The 25,387-nt window shown below is 38.1% G+C and overlaps 2 protein-coding genes across 4 annotated transcripts; one reads left to right on the top strand and one right to left on the bottom strand.

Annotated features, from left to right (window-relative positions):
• Positions 1-1,040: 1,040 nt before the first annotated feature.
• Positions 1,041-25,387, bottom strand: CUNH12orf60 (chromosome unknown C12orf60 homolog). 3 transcript variants are annotated; one of them, XR_015697733.1, is made up of 5 exons: positions 25,260-25,326; positions 17,739-17,902; positions 8,685-8,818; positions 4,775-4,881; positions 1,041-1,290 (listed from the first exon to the last, which is right to left on the bottom strand). XR_015697733.1 is itself a non-coding variant. In XM_087723279.1 (3 exons), the coding sequence occupies exon 3, from the start codon at positions 14,071-14,073 to the stop codon at positions 13,297-13,299; it is 777 nt and encodes a 258-aa protein (XP_087579405.1). In that variant the 5' UTR covers positions 14,074-14,095; positions 17,739-17,902; positions 25,343-25,387; the 3' UTR covers positions 13,215-13,296. The 3 variants fall into 3 exon arrangements, 2 of the variants coding, with proteins under 2 accessions (XP_087579405.1, XP_087579404.1); XM_087723279.1 differs by lacking the exons at positions 1,041-1,290; positions 4,775-4,881; positions 8,685-8,818; positions 25,260-25,326 and adding exons at positions 13,215-14,095; positions 25,343-25,387; XM_087723278.1 differs by lacking the exons at positions 1,041-1,290; positions 4,775-4,881; positions 8,685-8,818 and adding an exon at positions 13,215-14,095.
• Positions 3,143-11,771, top strand: LOC106537937 (osteocalcin-like). Its single transcript, XM_014052240.2, has 4 exons — positions 3,143-3,286; positions 4,004-4,027; positions 8,139-8,211; positions 11,009-11,771. Exons 1-4 carry the CDS (start codon positions 3,220-3,222, stop codon positions 11,136-11,138), a joined length of 294 nt encoding a protein of 97 aa, XP_013907715.2. The 5' UTR covers positions 3,143-3,219; the 3' UTR covers positions 11,139-11,771.

Below are 25,387 nucleotides of genomic sequence, written 5' to 3'. Positions count from 1 at the left end.
TGCTTCATAGAAGCTTTCTCATTGGAACTATTTGAAAATGATCTCTAACTGTCGGGACCCATCAATGAATGTTCTTGGTTTCCTAATCCTTACCAACTATATGGTATGGTATCCCCCCCTCCGATAATACTAAATGATACAATATATTTCAGTAAAATTATTCTCATTCACCTTACTTTTCCTCTTTCCAAAGTGTTAAAACTATGAGCATTTTTTTTAAAACCATGGTTTGATAAAATTTTGCAAAGGCTGTCTGAGCCGTATAACATTTCTTAGGGGAAAGATTTTACCCAACCAGTTAACCATCTCTGAGCAATCTACATTGTAGTTTAAGTTGCTTCTCTCCTATCTGTTCCAATCTGTTTCTTAAACCAATTTCAACAGAGGTGGTATTCAGCAGGTTCTGACCAGTTTTGAAGAACCAGTAGCGGAAATTTTAAGTAGTTCAGAGAACTGGTAAATACCACCTCTGACTGCCCCATCCCCATCTATTCTCTGCCTCCTGAGTCCCAGCTGATTTTACAGTAACTTTACCCTGGAGTGGAGAGGGAATGGAGATTTTACAATATTCTTCCCGTCATGCCCACCAAGCCACGCCCACAGGACCGGTAGTAAAAAATTTGAATTCAACCACTGATTAGCAACAGACTGGGTATTCAATGCAGTTTATGCAAGACTTGATAGATTGTTATCTTATTTCTTGCCCTTCTCAGCCATGCATGGAAAAAAATAGTTTTTCCTTTTAGGGATTATTTCCTCCTTTCTAATGCCCTAATACCCCCTTCTTTTTTTCTTTTTTTTGGTCCTGGAGAAAAATTGATTTATGTGGTTGCTAAGAGTCAACCCTAATTTGATGGCACAATCAAATAATCCCTTGATTTCCCGGATGTTCACATAAGTGAATGTCTTCCCTCTCCCCTACACCCTTATCTTCTTTTTCTAATACATGCCCTTTTTATTTATTTTTTCTTTTGATTGTTTTCAACAGTGCCATTGTAATTCAGATGTTACTACAATCAAAACAAGAGGGAATAGGTATTCTTTCATTGCTATGTTCAATCAGTCCCTAGAAGAGAGAAGGTATGCGAGATCCTGCAACCAACTGGGGCCAGAGCAGCTACTGGAATAAAACAAACTGCTTTCACTATGAAAGGTGACATGTATCATCCATTTCGACATTCAGGAAGTGGTGAATAGTGTATTGTCGATGAGCCAAGGAGACAGTGTGGATCTGCTTATTGTCTCAGATTATATCCTTACAGTGTCTACTGTCCAAAAAAAAAGGAGTCACTGAAAGAACAAAGGTTAGACGTTCTGAATTAGTTAAAAAAGACAAAAAATAGCATTGGAAGAAACGTTAACTACAGCAATTTTTTTCCCCATTCAAGGCTGGAATGCATTTTTATTGCATATAAAACTAACTTTGGAGAATAGTTTTTAATTGTTATCTCTAAAGTAATAAATATGATTTTATTTTTAAAAAGAAGATTAGAATGTTAAAGCTGCCAACTCTATATCCCTGCTTGTGAATCAGTTTCAGTGGACTTAAAAGTAGACCTAAATTTTTTTATTTATAAATAAAGCATTCTCTTCAGATTCATCAATGTACCTTCTTGAACAGTGTAGCTAGTACAGGTACACTGTAAGGCTCAGCAGCTGAGTTAAGTCCAGAGGTGGGTTCCTACTAGTTCGCACCTATTCAGTAGAACCGGTTCGTCAAATCTACCAAACCGGTTAGAAGAGGTTCCACCAGTGGACCCGAAAAGTAGGCCACACCTACAGAAGAGTTCCAAAATTTTTTGAAAACCACCACTGGTCCTTGGATATGATTATTCTACACTATCATGCTCATATTTATAAAACTCAGTGCCTCTGTGAAAGGTAAGGATGACTACTGCGTTTGTGGTACAATCAGAACATTGCATGTCTTGAAGTTGTTTTAACGCAAACCAAAGATGCCTTTTAAAAAACAAGTTTATATCATATTCTTATGCATGCCAGTGCTGTGTGTGTGAGGTAATTTAAGGTGGTTCTGACAAGTGTCGTCAGCATCTTCATATCCCATCACATGGGCGACAAGCCACTCCCATCCGGTCACATGGGCGGCAAGCCACCCCCACAAAGGAGGCCACACCCACAGAGTAGGTTTGAACAATTTTTGAAACCCACCACTGGTTAAGTCCCAGTGCATCATGATACTTAGGCAATATCCACACAACATCCAAATCTGAATACCAGAGGAACATGTACTTTCTGACATCCAACCAGCGGATGTTGCTTGTGTGCCTTTGACCAGAGTGTTATGTTAACATTTCTACCACGCCTAAAAAATGTCATAGTTTTTAATGTAGGGAAATCAGAATTTCCAATCCTGAGGCAAGTTACACATTTGTTTTCTGTAAGGGCAAATTAGTGGAGTTGAATTTGGTTAAGAGTTACATTTACAAAACTAAAGATGACCAAAATTGTGTATATAAGATGATGCTGTGTACTTGGGCTTTTTGGTGTAGCATATTATACAAATAAAGCATGCTGCAATTCTCCATGGTTTCCTCTGTTGAGCTGAAGGAAGCAAAGGCTTGGCTTAGAATAGCAGACTCCTAGGTTCATGAGGCAATAATGGCAGCTGTGGAGGCATTTCCAGATTATTTTCTGTTTCTCACTTCTCCCCCACTCCCTTTTTTTGGTACAATTTTTAAAATTAAACCTGACAATAATTTGTTGATGCAATATCTCCTCGTTCACTATTTAGCAGTGAAATCATGGGCCCTCAAAATGGCAAAGGCTTGAACATTTTGTTACTGCAAACTTTCTTACATCCCACAAACCCCAGGAAGCTTTGGATCCTCAACTATTTGTATCTTCTGCCCATTTGGAATGAATTGTTATTTTTCAGCAACAAGTTTGTCCTTTGCTTTTTGTTCTAAATACTTTTGTGGGAGTCCTTGAAATTCTCTGAAAATGTCAAGAGCTTTTGGCTTCAGGCAAATGTGCAAATGACTGCCAGAACCAGATGTGGGCTTTTTAGTCCAAATGAAAAATTTTGAATTAGAACCAGGACTCAAGAAAGAGAGGGCCAGAGATGTCTTGGCTGTGGGCCTGATATATGTAGTCACAGAATATAAGCAGTAGCCGAAAGGCAAAAGCTTGTAAGAAGTTACTGGACCTTTCAGGAGAAGGTCAAGCAACCGAGAAAAATTATTAGGAAAAGGAGAATATATGATGAAACTCCTGATGCTTCTGCTGTTTGCGTTGCTGCTGACAGTCCCCTGTTGTTGTGAAGGAGGTAAGGGAATATGACATTTAGGCTGTGATCTTCTCTAATTCTGTGACATGCCTCAGACCTACAGTATTTCTTCATGCGTATCTTGGTATTAGCAGTTGGATCCTTAATATGAGATCTGCTATAATAAATCTGAAAGAAGCCTTGACTTTCTCACTTAAGAAAAGCGATACACAGTCCTCAGTACAAATGATGAATGAGCATACATCCCATCATCATTTGAGCAGTCTTTTTCTCTTATATATGAGGAAAAAAGAACCTGATGTGTTCAGATTATTTAGTGTCAAGATAACATTCACAATGAAATTATATCCAAATCCCTTTTTTCCTGACGTTTTAAAATAGAATTTTTTTAAAAAAAAAATGAGTTTGACAGATTGAATAGAATTTTTGTGGCAATGTATAAAAGAAAACAAATTCTTTTTCATGTCCCTTTTCATAATTCTTCAGTTTTAAAATTTAGAATACAGAAGAAAGCAAGCATCTCATATAATTTGCACAAATAGGCTTAATTAGAAAGCCCTGAAAAATGTAAACTGCTAAAACTTTTTCTGAGTATATTTTAAATATTGTTTAAAAATTGTTTAGACAACAATTTTGCCAATATTTTTAATGTAAAAACAAGTACTTGTGTGTTTTATGTGTTGTGCCTAAATGAATAGGGATACAATGTCTCTGAGTTATACTAGATATCTCATACTATCTTGTCTTTTTTTAAAGCTTCATCCAACGCTTTGGATGAAGGTAAGTAATTCCCCATTACAAATCCTAATAGATCTGGTGTGTGTATGGGTAAAAGATAGAGGTGATAGATAGATAGATAGATAGATAGATAGATAGATAGATAGATAGATAGATAGATAGATAGATAGATAGATAGATAGATGATAGATAGATAGATAGATAGATAGATTAGAATTAGATTAGACTAGATTAGATTAGATTAGATTAGATTAGATACCACCTCCATGGGTATTTGTTTATTTATTGTTCATTTGATGACTGTTTTTTTATCCATCTCTTTAGAAAAGACACTGGCAACTTATTGAGAAAGGGATGACAATGCAAACTATCTGAGAATGATGGGACTCAATTGGGGGAAAGTTTCCCTTCTTCCAATACATTAGCAAACCCTTGAACTAGATGGGGGAAAGTTAAGGGTTCCTTCATTTTCCATGTGTTTACCAATTATGGTGACAAATATTACTACTGTTTGTAATTTTTGAATTTTCAGAGAGCCAAATAACATGGAGAAACTTTACAGGAAAGCTTGTGGTCCCTAGTAGCTAGCTTAACACACATCTCTTTTAGGTGTTAAAAGGGACCTGGCACGTACTCCATTTGCCTATTAGTCCCCCGATGAATACATGTCCTGTTGGCTAGACACATAGGAATATTTTTGCCAGATAGTCTGGCAAAAACTAAGAAAAGTTCTCAGAACGTGGTGGCCAAGTCAGACTGTTAAAGCAAAATAACTCTCCTAGCACCTACCTGATTTATTGTAGCATAAATTTTGTGGATTAGAGTTGCTTCCTCAAATACTGTTTAATGAAGGCTGATCTAAGTCTATCATACAAGATCTCACACGATGTCTCCATCTTTAAAAGGAGGGGAAAAGAGAAGCATTTGGCATACATTTTCTTTGGCCATTCAACAGAATTTAAATGATTTTTCTCCTCCAAAATATCACTGGCATTTTTTTTCTATTGAAAGGTCTCAGCAATTCATTGACAATGCAGAATATTAGACCTTTATCTGTGATACTCAGTGATTCCTGATATTTCATGTATGACACAAGATACAGGTAGTCCTCAATTTATAATGATAATTGAGTCCCGGTTTTCCATTGTTAAGCAGGGCTGTTGTTATGTGAGTTGCTCCCAATTTTAGAATCTTTTTTTGCAATGGTTGTTAAGAGAATCACTGCAATTGTTAATTGAATCATATGGTCTTTAAGCTAATATGGATTTCCCCATTGATTTTACTTGTCAGAAGGTCCTAAATCGTGATCACAAGACCTCAGGACATGGTACCATTGTAAATACATGCTGAGTGCCAAGCAATCAGATTTTGATCATGTGCTGTGGGGACATGCTGTGGTGATTCTAAGTGGGGGGACTGATTGTAAGTCACATTTTTCACTGCCACTGTAACTTTAAATGGTCACTAAGTGAATAGCGGTAAGTTGAGGACTACCTCTAGTGTACAACACTGAACACTAATATGACAAGGCATATTAATGTAATTTTTGAATTCTCTGGTTCAGGGAATGTTTTCACAATGATGACTGCTAGACAGAACCACTGTATTTACATTTCCTTTCGGAGAAGACATGTTGCCCAATAAATGGGCCATATTGAAGCCCTAAATCACTACCACTTGCCAATCCTTTATATCTGGACTTTATAGAAGCTCCATATCACCAAATAATCAGTCTTGATCCTATTTTTCATACTAATAAATTCTTCATAGGTTTTCAGAGAATTCCTGTTTCTTGAATGTAGAAATGGTATTCTATCATAATCATATCCCTGGATAGATAGTTGGACTGTGAGAAGTTGGAGCTTTGAACAGAACTGCAGGGCTTTCTTTCAGTCAATGTCCTCTGACCAAACTCCCCATCTGGGGAAGGCTTTGCAAGCCTAATGTTTGCTTGCAGAGGAATATACTTTGTACTTTGGAGCTAAGGGCCACAACATTCATGTAAGCAGAGTTGGATAGGAGATGTTTCAGGAGTTTTATTTTTTAATTGCTACTTCTATTTTACCATTTAAACCGTAGCTTTCACCTGCTTCCTACTTCAAAAAGACAGGAGTCTATCTTTAGTTTTCAGCAGCAAGCCAGAAAAAGGGAACTCAGGGTTTCATACGTTCAGTTTAGAGGAGGTTCTAAACTAAATAGAAAGTGAGATAATTCCTATAAACAAGATTTTTTAATTATCAAACATTTACAAAGTGCAAAAGTTACACCTTGTTTGTTCCTTATTTCCTACTCTACTTAGCATTTAATCTTTAATATCCTATCACCTGTGTCAATAATTTTTCTCTAGTGTTTTATTTTTATTGTTTTATTTATGCTATGCTTCTATTCATTTTTGCATGCCCAAGCAGCTTGATACAAGGCTGTCCTATTCCTATAGTCTAATATCCTTTATAGTTCTTTACATGACCACATACAACTGTTTCCCACACCACACAACTCTGTCCAAAGTCACTTACCTGGTTCTTGATATCTTCTATTACTGGGAGAGATTCAGGCAGATTTCTCTTTGCTGCTCTGGGCTTCTAAGGGATAATGATGCTAGACTTTGCTCCTGGGTAGAAGCCTTGAGGGATTAACAATTCTTTTTTTCTGTGCTTTGCTTGTGCCAACTTCAGCTGCTGCTCTGGGCCTCTAATAATCTCTTGGCAGAATTCTATCTATCTATCTATCTATCTATCTATCTATCTATCTATCTATCTATCTATCTATCATCTATCTATCTATCTATCTATCTATCTATCTATCTATCTATCATCTATCTATCTATCTATCTATCATCTATCTATCTATCTATCTATCTATCTATCTATCTATCTATCTATCTATCTATCTATCTATCTATCTATCCATCCATCCATCCATCCATCCATCCATCCATCCATCCATCCATCTAATCTACCTACCTACCTACCTACCTACCTACCTACCTACCTACCTACCTACCTACCTACCTACCAACCAACCAACCAACCAACCAACCAACCAACCAACCAACCAACCAACCAACCAACCAACCAACCAGTGGTGGGATTCAGATAATTTACCAACCAGTTCTCTGCCTTGGTGGTCATGTGATCATGTGGGCGTGGCCAAGTCAATGTCACTTAGGTCGATGGGCACTTCGTCTTAGTTGTTACAATGGTAATAAGGGTTAACTGGAGAGGCAGTTTCTGTAAGCAGGGCAATAAAGATTAGGCTAGAAACAACCCCAGAATGTTTCATTCCTGCCTTCCTTACAGGATTAACCCTGCAAAGTGGAAAAAAACAAAATGATATTTCTTCCAACAACCGGTTCTCCGAACTGCTTAGAAAGTTACCAACCGGTTCTCCCGGATAGGTGCGAACTGGCTGAATCCCACCACTGCTACCTACCTACCTACCTACCTACCTACCTCGCTGTAATTTACAAAAAGATGTAATAACATCTTTTACAAAAGGCAGCAAGTATGCCCTTTCCTCATCCTGTTTTTTCCACAACAAACTTGTGAGGTGGGTTAGACTTATAATGCTATTGTGGATGCCCATCATCTGGGCCTTTGTCTGCAGTGCCCTGTGCTGCGATTACCTGTCAGCATATTCCACATGATTGTGGATGCCCCAGCTTCATTGGAGCACAGCTGGCCCTCTGCCCTCATACAGACCTCTTTAATGCCAGTGCTCTGACTCACCTGAGAGGTTTCGATGGTAGTGTCTTGGCCTCCTTGAATGTCTTATCGACAACAATCTTGTCCAGATGCCACCACCTTGCTGTTGTGGCCACAACACACTCTTCTAGTTGCCATGCTGCTAGCTGCACTGCTCTGGATATCCTGGCTACTGCTGACATTTATTTGCTATTGCCTGCAAATGCCAATGTGTCATTTATGTAGCTTATTCCTAAAAAGTGGGTAAGGAGGGTCCAAAAAGGTACAATTGGGCAGACAGTTTTTGCCACTGGCTGTGTGTCCTTGCACAAAAAGCAACTGGAATTTCTAGGGCTACAGGTTTGCTACCCCAATCTAGAGCATGAGAGTAATTTTAACTTCAGAAATTATTTTGTGCTTGGCATTTAAGACTGTTTTCTCATTTTTAAAATGTATTTTATTTACAACAGGGATTAAAATTGGTCAAGAAAAAGCAAATACCTTTATTAGAAGACAGAAGAGGGCTTACCCATATTCTGAAAGGTAATGCAGATATGTGTTAATTATTAATTCTCAATGTAACTGAGAAAAGATGAATGCAAAGATTATGAAAAGCATTGAAATGCCAGCATGTGTGATTCTATAGCTACTGGAAATAAATGAATTCTTCTTTGCTTTAACAAGGCTAATTTAAATATCATTGCGGGGAGGAGAAAGTGCTTTTAAGGTGATATCCAGTGTAACTGATGTAGTGTTTCAGAAGTCTTTATTTGGCGTGTATCGGGATAAATACATATGGACTCATTGCATACATTTTAGCAGATGGCACACAGCTGTTACAATCTCATGAAGGTGCTGAATGTATGAAATAAATAAAGGGCAAGAATATGTTTAAATGTTATGATTATCATATTTTATGGTTTTGCTTCTGTAGTGGCTGGAGAAACGTATATATATTCTGGCTTCTGGACTACTGAAACGGATCACAAAGATGACTTACTTATTTTATTACTTACATTCAAGACTAAGGTTCTTCTCATCAGCCAACAAACCTCATGTTCCTTCCAATAGCTGTTCTAGACACTCAAATCTAGAGTGTTATGATCCTGTATCTCCTGTAGCATTGTAACATCTTGCTTCTGCTATGGTTCTGGGGATAAATACAGTTTCTTTTGCAGCTTTAATCTGGTTGGTTTGGTTTGGTTTATTAGATTTATATGAATTTTTTGCTCTTCACTTACCCAAGTTACAGAAACTCATGTTCTTCCTCCAATATCCCTCACTTAGGCTTACCTGGGCTCCCTTATTTTTGGTGTCTCAAGGTTCTACTTTTTGGGGTAACCACTAATTTTCTGGCCACTCTGTTTCTAATCCCTACATGTCACCATTTTGTTTTAATTTAAGTAGATTTCTTTCTCCACCGTATAGTATTCAATCATTTTTTTCAGTGGCATCATAACACTGAATCAGCCTTAGAGAGTTAAGAAAAAAATAAACTGCAAATTGGTGTTATTTCTTACCAGGAAAATATTTTTTTCTGCCAAATTCCAATTTGCTGAAAGAAAATTTGCTTTAGAAATTATTTCAAAGGAGCAAATAACTTTGAAGCAATTCTCCTAGATAAGAGAGCTCTGTGTTCTTGCACTTATTTAATTCTGAAGCATTGAAGGCTGTGTGTGAATATTTTATTTTTCATTGTGCAAATCTCTCTCCAGTAATTCCAAAACCGTCAACTTCTTGCATTTCCCCAAAAGAAGACATCCAGTACATTTTTGCCCCATTTTTGCCCCATTTTTTCAGGAGTGGCACTATGTCTACTCCCTGGTGGAGTTCTTGAAGAATTTCTCTTAAATTTCTCTTCCTTGGCCATAAATTTGGTAGCTAATTTTAAAGTACTATTTTTAAATTTATTAAAACATAAATTAAACTTATTTAAACCCAACTCCAGGTATAAAAAATACCCATTAAGACTCCCATCCATCAACTTTAAAAAAAAAACCCCAAAACCTATAACTTACTCTCAAACTGATTCCCCATCTATACTAACTTGTAGTTAAATGTTTATAAATGTGTGGCTAAAATCTACCAGAGAGGTTGTTGTAGTTTAAATGTAAAAATGATTGGCAGAAATAAAGTTAAACTCCCCTTTGTTTCTCCAGGGAATAATACTGTTTTAAAGGTGTTATTGTTTTTAAGAAACAGTTACTGAGAAAAAATTGCATATATTACATAATTTCTTTGTAAATTATTGGTGAATACAGGTATAACAAACGCAGTAATGTGTTTATTAGTAAAACCCATTTAGTGGCAGCAGATCATCTACCCACAGTGGTGGGTTTCAAATTTTTTTAGAACCTCTTCTGTAGGTGTGGCATGCTTTGTGGGAGTGGCTTGCCGGCTATGTGACCGAGTGGGAGTGGCTTGCCGGCCATGTGACTGGGTGGGGGGTGACTTAGCAGTCATGTGACTGGGAGGGCATGGCCAACTTGTAAAATGTGGTGAAACTCACTTAACAATACTCTTGCTTAGCAACCAAAATGTTGGCTCAGAAACTTTGGCATTTGAAGCACGCAAGTCTTAAAGCTGTCAAGTTACAAGACCCTTGTGCCCCTAACTCTTTAGAACCCCCCCCCAGGGGTGTTTAAACTTGACAGCTTTAAGACTTGTGGACTTCAACTCCCAGAATTCCTCCTCCAGTTATGTTGGCTCAGGAACTCTGGCATTGAAGTGTGCAAGTCTTAAAGCTGTCAAGTTACAAAACCCTTGCACCCTTACCCTTTAGAAAAAATACCCCAGGGATGTTCAAACTTGACAGCTTTAAGACTTTAAAGTTTAGATAGGACTCTTAAAGGTGGGCTGGGCGATTGGTGAGCCAGCCAATCAGTGAGTGGTGGGTGGGGCAAGCGTGGTGCAGATGGGCGGGGGGAGGGAGCTGGAACCAGTTCTAAACATCACGGTAGATTTGTGGAACCTCTTCTATAGAAGAGGTTAGAACTGGCAGGAATCCACCCCTGCCTACCCATCAATTGTTTATCTCTGAATATAATTAAATGAATTGGGAAGCCTGGAATGAGAAAACTCGGGAGTTGGATTCATGATGCTACACTAATGGGGCAGTGTGTAAAGGCTTAGCAATAGCTGTCTAACCTCTTCTCTTAGCCTGCTCAGCAGAATGAGGTGGCACAAATATAGAAAGATTGGCTTACCTCATTTTAAAGGAAATGGTATCATTCACATTAAGATTTAAGGAAGGGATACAGTGCAAGGCTATGGACTCAAGCCTCCAGCATAGTTTCACACTATTGCTGCTTCTTCCTCTGATCTTCTCCCTTTTCTTCAGGTACTATGAAATGTTCAAGTCCCCGATGGAGCTGAAGCAAGAACAGTGTGAGCATTATACACCCTGTAACCACTACTCTGAAATAGTGGGATTTCCTACAGCATATCGCCGTTACTTTGGAAGCATATGAATATAGTCATTTCTCATCCAACTGGGACATCTGCGAGAGCAAAGAGTGACTGGTGCAGGGGAGCTTAAGAAAAATAAAAATAGCATCTTGTTTCTATTTTACTAACAAGAGTTTAACAGCAACATATTCACTTTAAAGATAAGAAATAAGTACTGTCTTTTTTCTGAGGACCAAGTAAGTACTAGCAAGGTCTGCTAGTAATTCTATAAATTCCAGTATTTCTTGAAACATAAATGACATTTCTTGGAAAGGGAAGGCAAAAAATTATTAAGGTAATTGGAAGTTGAGGGAAGTTGAGGGGCAATCTAATGGTAAAATTTGTAATTCTAGAAAGAGATGTTATGGTGAATGTTCTCATATTTCAAACTGCGATGTGATAGGAGGGTATTGTTAACAAGGTTTTTCTTAAATCATTTCATACGTTTTTATATCAATTGATCAATGCACACTTACGTTTTTGTCCTGATCACAGAAGCATTTGAAATTAAAAAAAAATAATACAAAATTCTCATGTACAATGCACGCATTTCAAAGAAACATATTCCTCAACTATGCTGATAATATAGTTCTTAATTGTAATGGGATTAAACATGTTCCTGACAAGGAATTAGAATATAGTGATGCAAATGTAAAGGCTTGTTTTGGTTTTTTGTTCTCTTTATTATTGCTATTTTGCTGACAACATTTGATTATTTCATTTAATGATTAAGGAAGAATGCGGAAATATGGATTTAGTTTAAAATATTCTTCTTACATTTCTAATGTAGAAGATATGTGATTATGGCTATTGCACTCATCTGAGTATAAGGGGCAAACATCTGGAATATTCTTAATCATGTGGTATCTCTGTGCCCAGTACACAGATGTTTATTAAGAATTATGTCCAGCAGAATATCCACTAGGAAACACTGCATAGGATTGCAACAAAAATCTGCTTTAAAATACACTAATATAAGGACAATAGATTAATGAGGAAGAACCACTTAATTCGATTATATTTCTAATGTCTTGTCTTCATTCAATTTGTCAATTTCTCTTAATGAAACACAGTTGGAAGTTGGTAAAAAACAACCTTGAGCAATGACCAATAAGTAGAGGTTAAAAAAATTATCATGGAAATACAATTGGCATAAAGGAGGAAGAAGGATTTCAATGGCATGATTGTATTGATAATGGTATTGATAAGAAAAGGAGGGGAGGAAGATTTTTCTATGATGAGACTTTTCTTAATTTAATGTGCTGTAGGTGGTGGTTTCTATGAAAACACATTTAGCAACTTCAATTACTGGTAGGGAATGTAGTAGCCAATACATTCTCTCTTCATTGGGTTGCATTAGAAATGTATATACTAGTTACCTCCTAACCACAACTCCCCCCCGCTCCTCCCTGAACTCCAGGTTCTGGTGTATTTGCTAAGACTAAAAGACTGAAGACTACATTTCTTAAACAATTGTTGAACAAAAAGGATTCAGCCTATCTTCTTGAACCATTCGCTTGAATTTGCTTAGAAGAACAAAATCAGATTCATTTTGTGTCTTGATGCTGAGATATTTACCTCTATTCTGTCTAGAACTGGAGAGGGAATTATTTGTCAGACAATTTAAATATATGAGAACGATGGGAATTCCCAGGCAAAAACAAATACTATGGAATCAAGATGCTGAGTATGTTTACTTTGGGAAAAGAAACATGGAGTGAGAAGGAAGAAGAGGCTAAGTGGACTTCCTTTGTCAAATTATTATTTATAATTGAATAAAGTTGAATTAACTGGAATTGAAAAATGAGGATAATTATTAAAAGGAGAAAAATGGAAATGTGATGAAGAAAGGAAGACCACAAATATACAGTAAAAAAAAGCTAAGCAGTAGAAGAGAGGTAGCAGCACAGGAAAGAATTAGTAAAGGAGGATAAGGCCATTTCAAGGGAATTGATAAAAAAAAACTCTTCAAAGTTATTAAGGGGAATTTTGAATAAGAGCCAAACCATATACCTATGCCTTTGTTGGCACTGATATTATATACAAAAATATTAACATGTTTGAACTGTAGATGAGAATACAGATACTGCAATCAGAAGTTTTCTCCTTTTTTAATTTAATTTTATTTCTTGCTGGGTAAACAGAAGTAAATTTATAAAAGCTGAGCAATTGCCTTCTGGTTTATTGCCTTTTGTCAATGATCAATGTGACATACTCGTCAGCCACCTTAATAAATCTTTGGAAATGTTCACAAGATGGTCTCAAAGTCTGAACAGCTTCTGCCATGATTTCTGCAGCCATGTGAACGGAATCCTTAGATGTGTGTCTACAATGAATTATCCGCATGAATCTAGTAAGTGAAAAAGAATTGGGAACAGAAAAACTGTGGGCTTTCTGTTTGACTGGTGGTGAACTTTTAGATGAACAGGGACTGAAGTCTGGAAGTGCTTTAGCAATTTCTTCTTTGGTCATGAGAAGCTCACTCACTTGAAGAGACAGCACGGGCGTATTCACTAAATTCCGAAGAGCAATCTCAAGCGTTTCAAGGAAATTACCATGCTTAATTATAACAGCACAAATGGGACCACAGATATTTTCAAAAGTGCCATTATATTGATGATATATATCTTTTATAAGCCTGATTTTTTCATCAGTGGAAAGGTCTGGCAGAATAAGTTGAGAATACAAATTAACTTCAACTTTTTCCTGGAAATCTTTGTTTTTCAAGTCTACTAGCATCTGCATCTCTTTCAGAGCACTCTGTAGAAGCTGAAGATTTTCCTTGATGCTAAGGTTTTCCCGTACTGTAATTATGGCTAATTTACTTCCAAGCAATTCGTTGAGCATTCGGAATGCAGTGTTGGTAGAAGAAACAAAAATGTAGACACAGTCATACATATCGCGGCTGGCCTTGACTAGCTTCTCCTCCTTTCCTCCTCCACAAAAAATGGACTGCATTTCTATAAAAGGATATGTCACACTGAAATTCAAATCAAAACAATATTTAATGGAAGAAAATCATTTGTTTAAATTTATGAAACCAGGGGCAATATATATTTTATGATGACTAGGCTGTACTCAAAATATTTATGATGTATTTCCATACTTGGAGCTAATACAATATATTGTCAAACCCTGAAGCTTGGACACATGAGATATATTTTATTTGAATGGTTAAAAAATATGAATAGCCCTCTTTGATCAGGCCAAGTCCATCTTTTTTCTCCAACGTGGCCAACTGGATGCTTTGAGGGCCTTGCATATAGGAAATATTCCCTCTCTCTTGTCTTTGTTCCTTTGAATCTGGTATTTGCAGGGATGAGATTGCCAACAAGACTAATTATTCTTGACAGACATGTCAAAGACCCTTGATGACACAGTGGTTACAATTCAGTATTGCAGGCAAACTCTGCCCACAGCCTGGAGTTTGATCCTGACAGCGCTCAAAGTTGACCTAGATTTCCATTCTTCCGAGGTTGGTAAAATGAGGACCCAGATTGTTGGGGGCAACATGTTGACATTGAAACTTCTCAGAGAGTGCTGGGGATGGTATGTAAATCTAAGTGCTATTGCTATTTTCTTCTGTGAATTTATCCTATTCCCTTTTAAGCAATTCAAATTAATTGCAATCATCACATTTTGTGGTAATGAATTTCACAGGTTAATATATTCTTTGTAAAGAAATGCTTACTGTTACCTATTCTAAAACTTCTTCCAGACAGTTTCATTGGGCGGAGTGTTCTGAGACAGGGAGAAAAGCTTCCTCCCTGCCACACGTAATATTATACCCCTCAGTCATGCCTTCCATCCTCAGGTGACTTTTCTTCAAGCAAAACAGTCCCAAATGTTTAGTATTTTAGTATTTATTAATATTTATAGGCCGCCCTTTTCCCTAAGGGGACTCAGGGCGGCTTACATAAAATGAAGGGAGGGGGTATACAGACAATAGACACAAACAATACATAGAAGTAAAATAGTAAGCAACATTCATTCATCATTCGGGTGGGGGCAATGTTCTAGCTTTCTTTATGAGAGAGTGTTCAACGTCCTTTCAACCCAGCCCACAACCCCAGGATAATATTGGTGGCCTTCTTCTGTACTTTTTTCAAATGGGGCTATCAGAATTGTATATCTGGTGTACTGTAATGTACTATATAGTAAATTTGCAGATGTACTGCAGAGTTGCATAAAGGGGATTACAATTTCTGATGTTCTATTTTCAATCCCTAGCATGGAATTTGCCTTTTTTTCAGCTGCCATTGATCGATAAGCTGTTTTCAGGGAGGTAGAAATCATGACTGCAAGATCTTTTTCTCAGTTACAGACAGCTCAGACTCAATAAATGTATATGGAAAAAATGGTGGTAGTGGTGTGCTTCTTAATTCAATTGCATAATATTTGTCATTAGCTGCAATTTACCCAGTTTAAAAGATCTTTCTGGTGACCTTCACAATTACCTTTGATTTTTGTCACCCAGAGAAATTTAGTGTTATCCCAATATTTGAGTAGCTCACTACTTAATATTTAGTAATGATAATATATAAATAAGTTAAAAACAGATTGTCTAGGGCCGTGATGGCAAATCTATGGCATGAGTGCCACAGGTGGCATGCAGAGCCCTCTCTGTGGGCATGCGAGCCGTTGCCCCAGCAAAGCTTCACCATGCATGCGCATGCGCCTCCCACCAGCCAGCTGGTTTTCGGGTCTCTGCTGCACATGCATTGGTGGGGGGGGGACACTGCGAATGGCTGTATATTTGGGCTGGTTGCTAAATGTCCAAAATGTGATATGATTACTGGGGATGGGGGTGGCCATTGGAATTTTGATTTCTGGTCATAAGTAACCTTGGGGGGGGGTGTTCCTTTGTAATTTCGAATGGTTGCTAAGCAACCAATTGTAAACAGGGTACTATCTGTATTTATTTATGAAATGTATCTAATCACCAGAAACTGACCAGATTTTAGGAAGTTTACAGAATTTATAGACTGAAAAGAAGGTACAAAATAAAAATAAAATGATTAAAATAATAAAAAGAACACAACTAAAAATTATAAATTTGTAAAAAGGGCTGTCACTATTACAATTAAACACAAAGGCCCTTAAAAAGAGTCACATTTGCACCTGCTTCTAGAAGACCATGATGATGGTGGACATCTCTATTTTGGGGGCAAGCTAGTGCAGCGGAATGAACTGCTACAGGTAATGCCTTCCATTGGGGCCTCTCTCACTATACTCTCTGGTAAATGGGGGCCATTTGTAGGCTATCCCTAGTTGTTCAGGTAGGATAGCAAAAAAAACTATTGGGGAAAAGGCACCTGTAAGTTACCCAGGTCCTCAGGTATATAGGGATTTATACCTTGAATTGCATTTGGAATCTACTTGGAAACATATAACAGAGAACTAATGTAGCTCTATCATGTCTGACTAATGAACACATGTGTTATTACATTCTGGACCAGATAACCACTCCAGGAGTGATATTTAAGAGTAACCCCAGGTGTTATGGATTATAATTATCTGATCAAGAGATGAGAAGGTATGAGTGACAATCTTCAGATCATCCTGTGGAACAGTCAAAGCTGTGCAAATGCCCTTCAAAACATTTCATCCACCTGCTCTTTGAAGAGGAGCAGTTAGTCCAGGAAGTCCTGCTCATTGCAAGCCTGCACTTTTGGGGGGAGCATCACCCCATCAAGAATCAAAGATGGTATAACCTTGGCATTATTCAACTTCTGAATAAACAGCCTCTGTGCCTCTTTGGATTGAGACAGATTGTATTTCTTCATTTCAGGTCATAACTTCTACCACATCTCCCAATGGGTCTTGGGTGAAGGTGTATACAGTAACTAGATAACACCAGTATATTATATCAATAGCAATTGCACTTATAATTGTACTTCATGGTACTTTACAACTCTCCCTAAGCAGTTTACAGAGTCAACATATTGCCCCCAACAATCTGGGACCTCATTTTGCTGATCTTGGAAGGATGGAAGGCTGAATCAAACTTGAGCTGGTGAAGATCAAACCTCTGGCAGTAAGCAGAGTTAGCCTGCAATACTGCATTCTAATCACTGTGCCACCATGATGAGATTTCACCCCAAACTGGCAAATGACTTATCCCAGAAATTTTATGTAGATGTTAACAGGATAGGAATGTAGTCTAAACCCTGATGCATTTCATCATGAAGTGGTCAAGGGTCTGATTTCCCTCCATCCACAACAACCATCTTCTGAAACCTGCCCACTGAGAAACGCACAAAAACCCGGGACATCATCCTTCCCACCTTCTCAACTGGTCTAGAGAATACTGTGGTCAACAGTATTGAAAGGTGCTGAAAGATCTAGTTTATATGGTAAGTTAAATATACAACTGATCTCAGATCTGAAGAAATACACAAATATTCTACTACAAGAAAGTAAGAAATGAGTATGCTGTTAATAAGGAATAGTAAAGTAAAAACACTGAACATATTTTAATTGTGGTTAAGAAATAGAAATTGCCAATATTATCACAAAAGAAAAATGTAGCGGCCTTTCATAAGAGGATGTTTGATATATTATATTGTTCACAGGGAAATGCCAATCTGGAATAATTTAAGAACATAAAGAATTTATTTTACCTGTGTTTTCGTATTTATTCCATCTGGATATGTTCCATCACCAATCTTCTACCCTCGGTGGCCTACTTTGATATTCCTAAGGGACCCAGTTGCAGCAGTTGTCAATAGTCGTCTTGAAATCACAGACTCTGGTGTTCAGTAGGACACACATTTCACATATATACCTGACATGGTAGAGAGAAAAAAATCCTGATCAGAGGTACATTTTATATGCCCTTTAGATTTTTATACTATGAAGATAATACCAGCTGTTCTCTTATTTTCTCTGTTTTCTTTAGGTCTTTCTCCTACTTTTTTTTTTAAAATCCCTTCTTTATTTTTTCCCCCTGTGTTACAATAATTAAGTGTGTATTATTAAATAAGCGACATTAGAAATACTTCGTATTTGTATATTTATGATTTCACAGGTTCAGAAGCAAAAAATCACACTAGTTTTGCATTTGAACCATAATGAAACATAACTTCTTTGGGATAGCATAGATAAAATAAATAGAAAACCTGCCATTTGGCTTGGGATGATTGCTTGGAAAGAGATGAAAAAGAAAACACAGTTCAGTGGGGAAGAACTAGAAGAGGACAGCTCATCTTGTTGAAATATTATCAGTCTTCAAATCACTGACCAATGTGATTTGAATGACCTCAGGCAATGACCTCACAGAAGCCTGTCAGGTGGATAATCCTGCATGATACCAATAATATAACAGTGACATCATACACAATAAAAGAAACAACACAGGACTCTTAACTGCTTCAGTTTAAACAAAACAGAGCAACCTCTTACTCTATCTCCTCCACTTGTCTAGGCTGCACATATAACCAGCTCTCATAATTGTGTACTTTTATTTTCCTTGTTGTTTTCAGGATGCTACACTTTCAACACATTAATATTATTTTTGAAGAAGGTAGCAATCTTTCTTTCCTAAGACTTATTATTTTTAAGGGGAAATTTTCTAAAGAAAACATGGCTTCAGAGCTGAAGAAACTTCTTGGATGAGTACTGAAACATCTTCAAAGGAAACAAGAAAGTCCAGTTGCCTCTTGAAAAAAAAAAGCACCTTGGGAACAACCATGACCTGGATGATTGAGAATCTCCATAGACATAAAGAAGAAATGGATTCATCAAGATAACAGTTCTAATGAAACAAATACATCACATTTATCACTGCTAATCAATCCAGTAGCAGAGTTGTGGGGATAGTCTAATTCAGGAGTCTCCAACCTTCCTGGCTGAGGAATTCTGGGAGTTGAAGTCCACAAGTCTTAAAGTTGCCAAGGTTGGAGACCCCTGGTCTAATTGACATCACATTCATTTCAATTTCCTGCAATGGTGAAAATTACAGAGTTTTAATCTTAAGATTTGCCAAAAGATTTGCCTTTTCAGTAGCAGCTCCGACCCTCTGGAACGATCTCCCCATGGAGATTTGTACCCTCACCACCCTTCAGACCTTCCACGCAATAGCAATAGCAGTAGACTTATATACCGCTTCATAGGGCTTTCAGCCCTCTCTAAGCGGTTTACAGAGAGTCAGCATATTGCCCCCAACAATCTGGGTCCTCATTTTTCCCACCTCGGAAGGATGGAAGGCTGAGTCAACCCTGAGCCGGTGAGATTTGAACCGCTGAACTGCTGATCTAGCAGTAGCCTGCAGTGCTGCATTTAACCACTGCGCCACCTTGGCTCAAGAGCTGGCTATCCCGCCAGGCCTGGGGGTAAAGATTTGATTCGCCCCCACCCGAATGCTGAATGAATGTTGTTTATTTTTTAATTATGTGTTATGTTATATGTTACTGTTTGTATCCCCTCCCTATAAGTTGTTAGCCGCCCTGAGTCCCCTCAGGGAAAAGGGCGGCCTATAAATAAACTTATTCCTATTCCTAAAAAAAAAATTTTTTTTCAGCCACTTTGGTCTAGTGGTTACCGGGCTAGAAAGATAAAGACCTTGAGTTCTAGTTTCCTTCTTAGATAGGAAAGCTGGCTGAGTGACTGGGTCAGTTACTCTCTCTCAGCCTAACCAGTTCACAGGGAGGTCATTGTGGGGGAAATAAGAGGAGGAGTGTTAGATAGGTTTGCCATTTTGAGTTGTTTATAAAAATAATAAAGGTGATTAAATAAATAACCATACTAACAAGATTCTGAAATGCATACTTCTCCACTTCTATAACATCAGTTTTTCATTTACACACTTTCAGCTTTCCTTTCAGCCTTTGCTAACAAAACTAGCATTCTCCTGTACTTCTCTAAAAAGCTTTCTCCAACATCTAACATGTCTTGTATTTGCCCATCCTTCCTTCAATCTACATTTCTTACCAAAGCTCAAACGTCTGATGTGGGTCTGACTTGCAGCAATTGGACTGATGAGCACAATTATACCTTTTCAAAGGTAGCCAATTACTAATTGAATTTCCTGTCTTAAAATGAATGTTTGGCTTTGTAGATGAGATTTTAAATGTCTCTTCAAATTAGTCTTTTGAATGAGTTGATTTTAGTTGGTTGACTTATTATGAATGTTTTAAAGTTCCTAGTATTAATGTGCTGCTCTCATGGCTTTGAACATTTTAAAACTTTTGAAATACTGCATACATTACTTTTGCAAAATTCATTAAAAAAGGACATTTAAATAATATTTAACTTTCCTCAGTCCAGAACTTCTGCTCTCCTGTATTTGTAACTCTGTACTTTGACATGAGTATTGGCAATGATATTGGTGTTTTGAACTGGATGTTTTCTTCATTGAAGCTTCTATTGATTCTGTTTTCTGTAACTGCTTCCTGTCAGCAGTTAAAACATCATTATAAGTACAAAAATGAATGATCAAGATGAAACCAGCTGGTCCCATTTTTTTCTGTGGAAATGTAGATACTAAAATTTAAGTCTAAGAGATCTGTAAACTGAGTCAGGGGACCTTTCTCAACTTACACTTACATCTAACCATAGCACAATATGGAAGTGCACCATCTTATGTTTTTTGCCATCTTCTCATGACTTCACCTTCATTTATATCTGACATAGCTTAACATTTCCACAACTGTTCCAGGTTTATAATCCAGTTCTACCCTTAACTCTGGGATGGGCACAGCTTCTCCCTAGTTTTTGTGCAATTTCCTCAGAACTATTCATCTCTAAGCAGGAGGAGAATTCATTTTTTTAAAAAAACTGAGAGCTGTCCAATATTTGCCAGTTTGTCAAGTTGATCTATCTATAGCTCAGAAATCTAGATCACCTCAAATAGTACTTGATTAAGTGATGAGGCCTTGGAATGAAGCAAAAGAGAGACAGCTTTCCAGGGGTGGGTTCCTGCCAGTTCCAACCTCTTCTATAGAAGAGGTTCAATAAATCTACCGTGCCGTTTAGAACCGGTTCCAGCTTCCTCCCCCCGCCCATCCGCACCAATCGCTCCGCCCGCCTCTAAGAGTCCTATCTAAACCTTAAAGTCTTAAAGCTGTCAAGTTTGAATACCCCTGGAGTTTTTTTTCTAAAGGGTTAGGGGTGCAAGGGTCTTGTAACTTGACAGCTTTAAGACTTGCACACTTCAATGCCAGAGTTCCTGAGCCAACATGACTGGAAGAGAAATTCTGGGAGTTGAAGTCCACGTATTAAAACTGTCAAGTTTGAACACTAACTTGACAGCTTTAAGACTTGCATGCTTCAAATGCCAGAGTTTCTGAGCCAACATTTTGGTTGCTAAGCAAGAGCGTTGTTAAGTGAGTTTCACCACAGTTTACAAGTTGGCCATGCCCACCCAGTCACATGACTGCCAAGCCACTCGCACCCAATCACATGGCCGGCAAGCCACTCCCACAAAGCAGGCCACACCTACAGAAGAGGTTCTAAAAAAAATTGAAACCCACCACCGCAGCTTTCCCTCTAATGCTTCATGTTACAATCACTCCACCCTGTCTCTCTCAGTGCTGGACTGTTATGGAATTTGGGTTTCTTGCCTTTTCAAAATTGTACTAAAGCTGTTTAAAATAGCTTGAGTTGATGGATACTCAGGGGCAGTTGCAATGATGGTAGCTATAGGACAAAGCAGTTAGAGAGATTGGAGGAAGAGAAGTTAGGCCTTTTATCCTGCCATCTCTCCTAGTGTCTATAGTCTGTTGCTAGGAGTTTATGCAAGTCTGGAATAACATTTGAAGATAGCTAAACCAGCTGGATGAACAATCTATCCCAACTAGGATTGCTTCCCAATCCTAACCCATGCCATGTAAGGAATGATTGCTGTATTTTTTTCTGCTGGCAGTGATTTCTAATGGAAGAAGATAGAGGGGGGTGGGGAGAAAGGAGAATCTATTAATTACTTTCCTTAACTTGCCCTGTCCATGGTAAATAAGGACACTCAGAATTCAGTGGCAGGATACTGATAGGTGAGGCAGGGTGAAGGAAATTTTCTGGTATATAGTAGTTTTCAGCCATTAGACTGGTGAATGGTGCTTTAATGAGCTTTATAGAAGTGTTTAATCCAGGGTGGATACCCTAAAATGTTGTCTTAAAACATCAGAGGTTTAAGCAATAAAATAGCAGAGTTGGAAGGGACCTTGGAGGTCTTCTAGTCCAACCCCCTGCCTAGGCAGGAAACCCTATACTGTTCCAGACAAATGGCTATCCAACATCTTCTTAAAGACTTCCAGTGTTGGGGCATTCTGGAGGCAAGCTGTTCCACTGATTAATTGTTCTAACTGTCAGGAAATTTCTCCTTAGTTCTAAGTTGCTTCTCTCCTTGATCAGTTTCCATCCATTGCTTCTTGTTCTACCCTCAGGTGCCTTGGAGAATAGTTTGACTCCCTCTTCTTTGTGGCAACCCCTGAGATATTGGAACACTGCTATCATGTCTCCCCTAGTCCTTTTCATTAAACTAGACATACCCAGTTCCTGCAACTGTTCTTCATATGTTTTAGTCTCCAATCCCCAAATCATCTTTGTGCTCTTCTCTGCACTCATCGTGACGACCAAAATTGGATGCAGTATTCCAAGTGTGGCCTTACCAAGGCATTATAAAGTGGTATTAACACTTCACGTGATCTTGATTCTATCCCTCTGTTTATGTAGCCTAGAGCTGTGTTGGTTTTTTTGGCAGCTGCTGCACACTGCTGGCTCATATTTAAATGATTGTCCACTAGGACTCCAAGATCCCTCTCACAGTTACTACTATTGAGGAAGGTACCACCTATACTGTACCTGTGCATTTCGTTTTTCTTACCTAAATGTAGAACCTTACTCTTTTCACCATTGAATTTCATTTTATTAGATAGTGCCCAATTTTCAAGATTGTCAAGATCTTCTGTATCTTAAGCCTGTCTTCTGGAGTGTTGGCTATTCCTGCCAGCTTGGTGTCATCTGCAAATTTGATGAGTTCCCCATTTATTGCCTCATCCAAATCATTGATGAAGATGTTGAAGAGTACTGGGCCTAAAACAGAACCTTGGGATACTCCACTGCATACTTCCCTCCATGTAGATGCAGTTCCATTGAGGACTACACGTTGAGTGCGGTTGGTCAGCCAGTTACGAATCCATCTGGTGGTGATGCTGTCCAACCCACATTCTTCTACTTTATCTAGTAGTAAGTTATGGTCTATCTTATCAAATGCCTTACTGAAGTCCAAGTAAACTATATCAACAGCATTCCTCTGGTCCACTAATTTTGTCACTTTGTCAAAGAATGCAATAAGATTAGTCTGGCATGATCTGTTTTTGACAAACCCATGTTGGCTTTTGGTTATTACTTTGTTTACTTCTAAGTGTTCGCTAATTCGTTGCTTGGTTATCTTTTCCAGAATCTTTCCTGGTATTGATGTCAGGCTGATAGGTCTATAGGTTCCTGGATCTATTTTTTTTTTCCTTTTTTGAAGATGGGAACCACATCAGCTCTTTTCCAGTCCTCTGGCAGTTCCCCGGTGCTCCAGGATCTCTGAAAAATATAGTTCAGTGGTTCTGAGATCTCGTCTGCCAGTTCCTTCAGAACCCTGGGGTGTAATCCGTCCGGTCCTGGTGATTGGAACTCATCTAGGGTAGACAGGTGCTCACTTACCATTTTCTTCCCTATTTCAATTTGTGTTCCTAAGCTGATTTTTGTGGTGCTGTTTTTGATAGGTTGGACTGTTTTATCCCTTTGTGTCAAGACAGATGCAAAGGGATAAAACAGTCCAACCTATCAAAAACAGCACCACAAAAATCAGATTAGGAACACAAATTGAAATAGGGAAGAAAATGGTAAGTGAGCACCTGTCTATCCTAGACGAGTTCAAATAGTAACTTGAAAGATTCAAAGCAGTAATTTGAAAGGCTGAATCATACTTCATAGAATTCCTTGCTTTGGGTTTGGCTTTATCACCTTTAGAGGTTTCTAGCTCCAGATTATTACTTTCTATAATTTAATACCTTATTTTACATTACTATACAATAATACAATAGCAGAATTGGAAGGGACCTTGGAGATCTTCTAGTCCAACCCTCTGCCTAGGCAGGAAAACCTATACCATTTCAGACAAATGGCTATCCAGCATCTTCTTAAAGACTTCCAGTGTTGGAGCATTCACAACTTCTGGAGGCAAGCTGTTCCACTGATTAATTGTTTTAACTGTCAGGAAATTTCTCCTCAGTTCTAAGTTGCTTCTCTCCTTGCTTAGTTTCCACCTATTGCTTCTTGTTCTACCCTCAGGTGCCTTGGAGAATTATATAATACCTTGTTTTAGGAGTGCAGAACCTTAGTGCCAGCTAGCACTGTACAACTTGGTTCATTTTTTTAAATCCAGAACATCCCCCAAATTTGTTCTCCAGCTTTGTGGATGGAAGTGTAGCATTTAATTCTCCTCTTTTGCAGGCAGACTGTGTGCTTTGTGAAGGGCAGGAAGAAGATTGTGGTAACAGAACTGAAGGGAGATGGTCTCTTTTTCCTTCATTGCTAGCTATAAAATCTACCTCTACAGTAAGAGTTGTTTTGCAGCCCAGTAAATATTTGAAGAACCATCAAGCAGCCCTCCTTACTCTGGAACTTTGAAAGTGGATTCAGAGAGAAGTGGATTCAGAGAGAAGGGTGCTTTCCTTTCGAACCATCAGCACTGACCTCTATACTCTACAATTGGTCTTGAAGCCCAAGATGAACTGCAAGCTTTGCAGTTGAAGTATTAGTCTTCGTTTGGTGATGTCTTGCTTCTTGTAACCTCGGTTTTTTAAAATCACTTTTATCACTGGATCTCAGATAGATGCTTCTTTCTGCACCTTGGATCTTGCACTTTTAAATGAATCAAACTGGCTTTCTTTTTTTAAAAAAAGGACATCTAAATTTCATAGTACAACCATTTGCTGCTTTCTGGGCTAAAAATGTCTGATTTCATTTATGTTTGATAGCTCTGGAAAAATGCGATTAAATTTTGCAACGTAAAATTGATAGTTGCTATACTTGATGCATTTTTCTAGCAACAAGTAGGGTAAAGTGGGGCTGTTTCCCACAGAAGCAAATTCTTAATCGATAATAAAAAAATATTATCTTAAAATGCTGGGAACAGAACAGCAGCAACGTACATATACATATTTTTAAAGGATAATAAAAACCAGTGCAAAAAAATAGTCCGCGAGCGCCTTCTGCAGTCCCTTTGGGATCTAACCTCATGCCTGACCCAAACGGCGCCCTCTCGCGTTCTCACGACTGC

Source organism: Thamnophis sirtalis, unplaced genomic scaffold (assembly GCF_051295495.1).
Source record: "Thamnophis sirtalis isolate CommonGarterSnake01/CBP01778 unplaced genomic scaffold, rThaSir2_p1.2 scaffold_9, whole genome shotgun sequence".
In the NCBI taxonomy this organism is placed as follows: Eukaryota; Metazoa; Chordata; class Lepidosauria; order Squamata; family Natricidae; genus Thamnophis; species Thamnophis sirtalis.
The sequence above is the reverse complement of the archived record's forward strand: the minus strand, read 5'-3'. Positions and strand labels throughout refer to the sequence as shown.

Excerpts from the sequence above, each read along its gene's own strand:
- LOC106537937 (XM_014052240.2), top strand. The coding sequence starts at position 3,220 with ATGATGAAACTCCTGATGCTTCTGCTGTTTGCGTTGCTGCTGACAGTC. Across the intron at positions 4,028-8,138 it reads ATCCAACGCTTTGGATGAAG|GGATTAAAATTGGTCAAGAA; the intron begins GTAAGTAATTCC and ends TATTTACAACAG. Across the intron at positions 8,212-11,008 it reads GCTTACCCATATTCTGAAAG|GTACTATGAAATGTTCAAGT; the intron begins GTAATGCAGATA and ends CCTTTTCTTCAG.
- CUNH12orf60 (XM_087723279.1), bottom strand. The coding sequence starts at position 14,073 with ATGCAGTCCATTTTTTGTGGAGGAGGAAAGGAGGAGAAGCTAGTCAAG.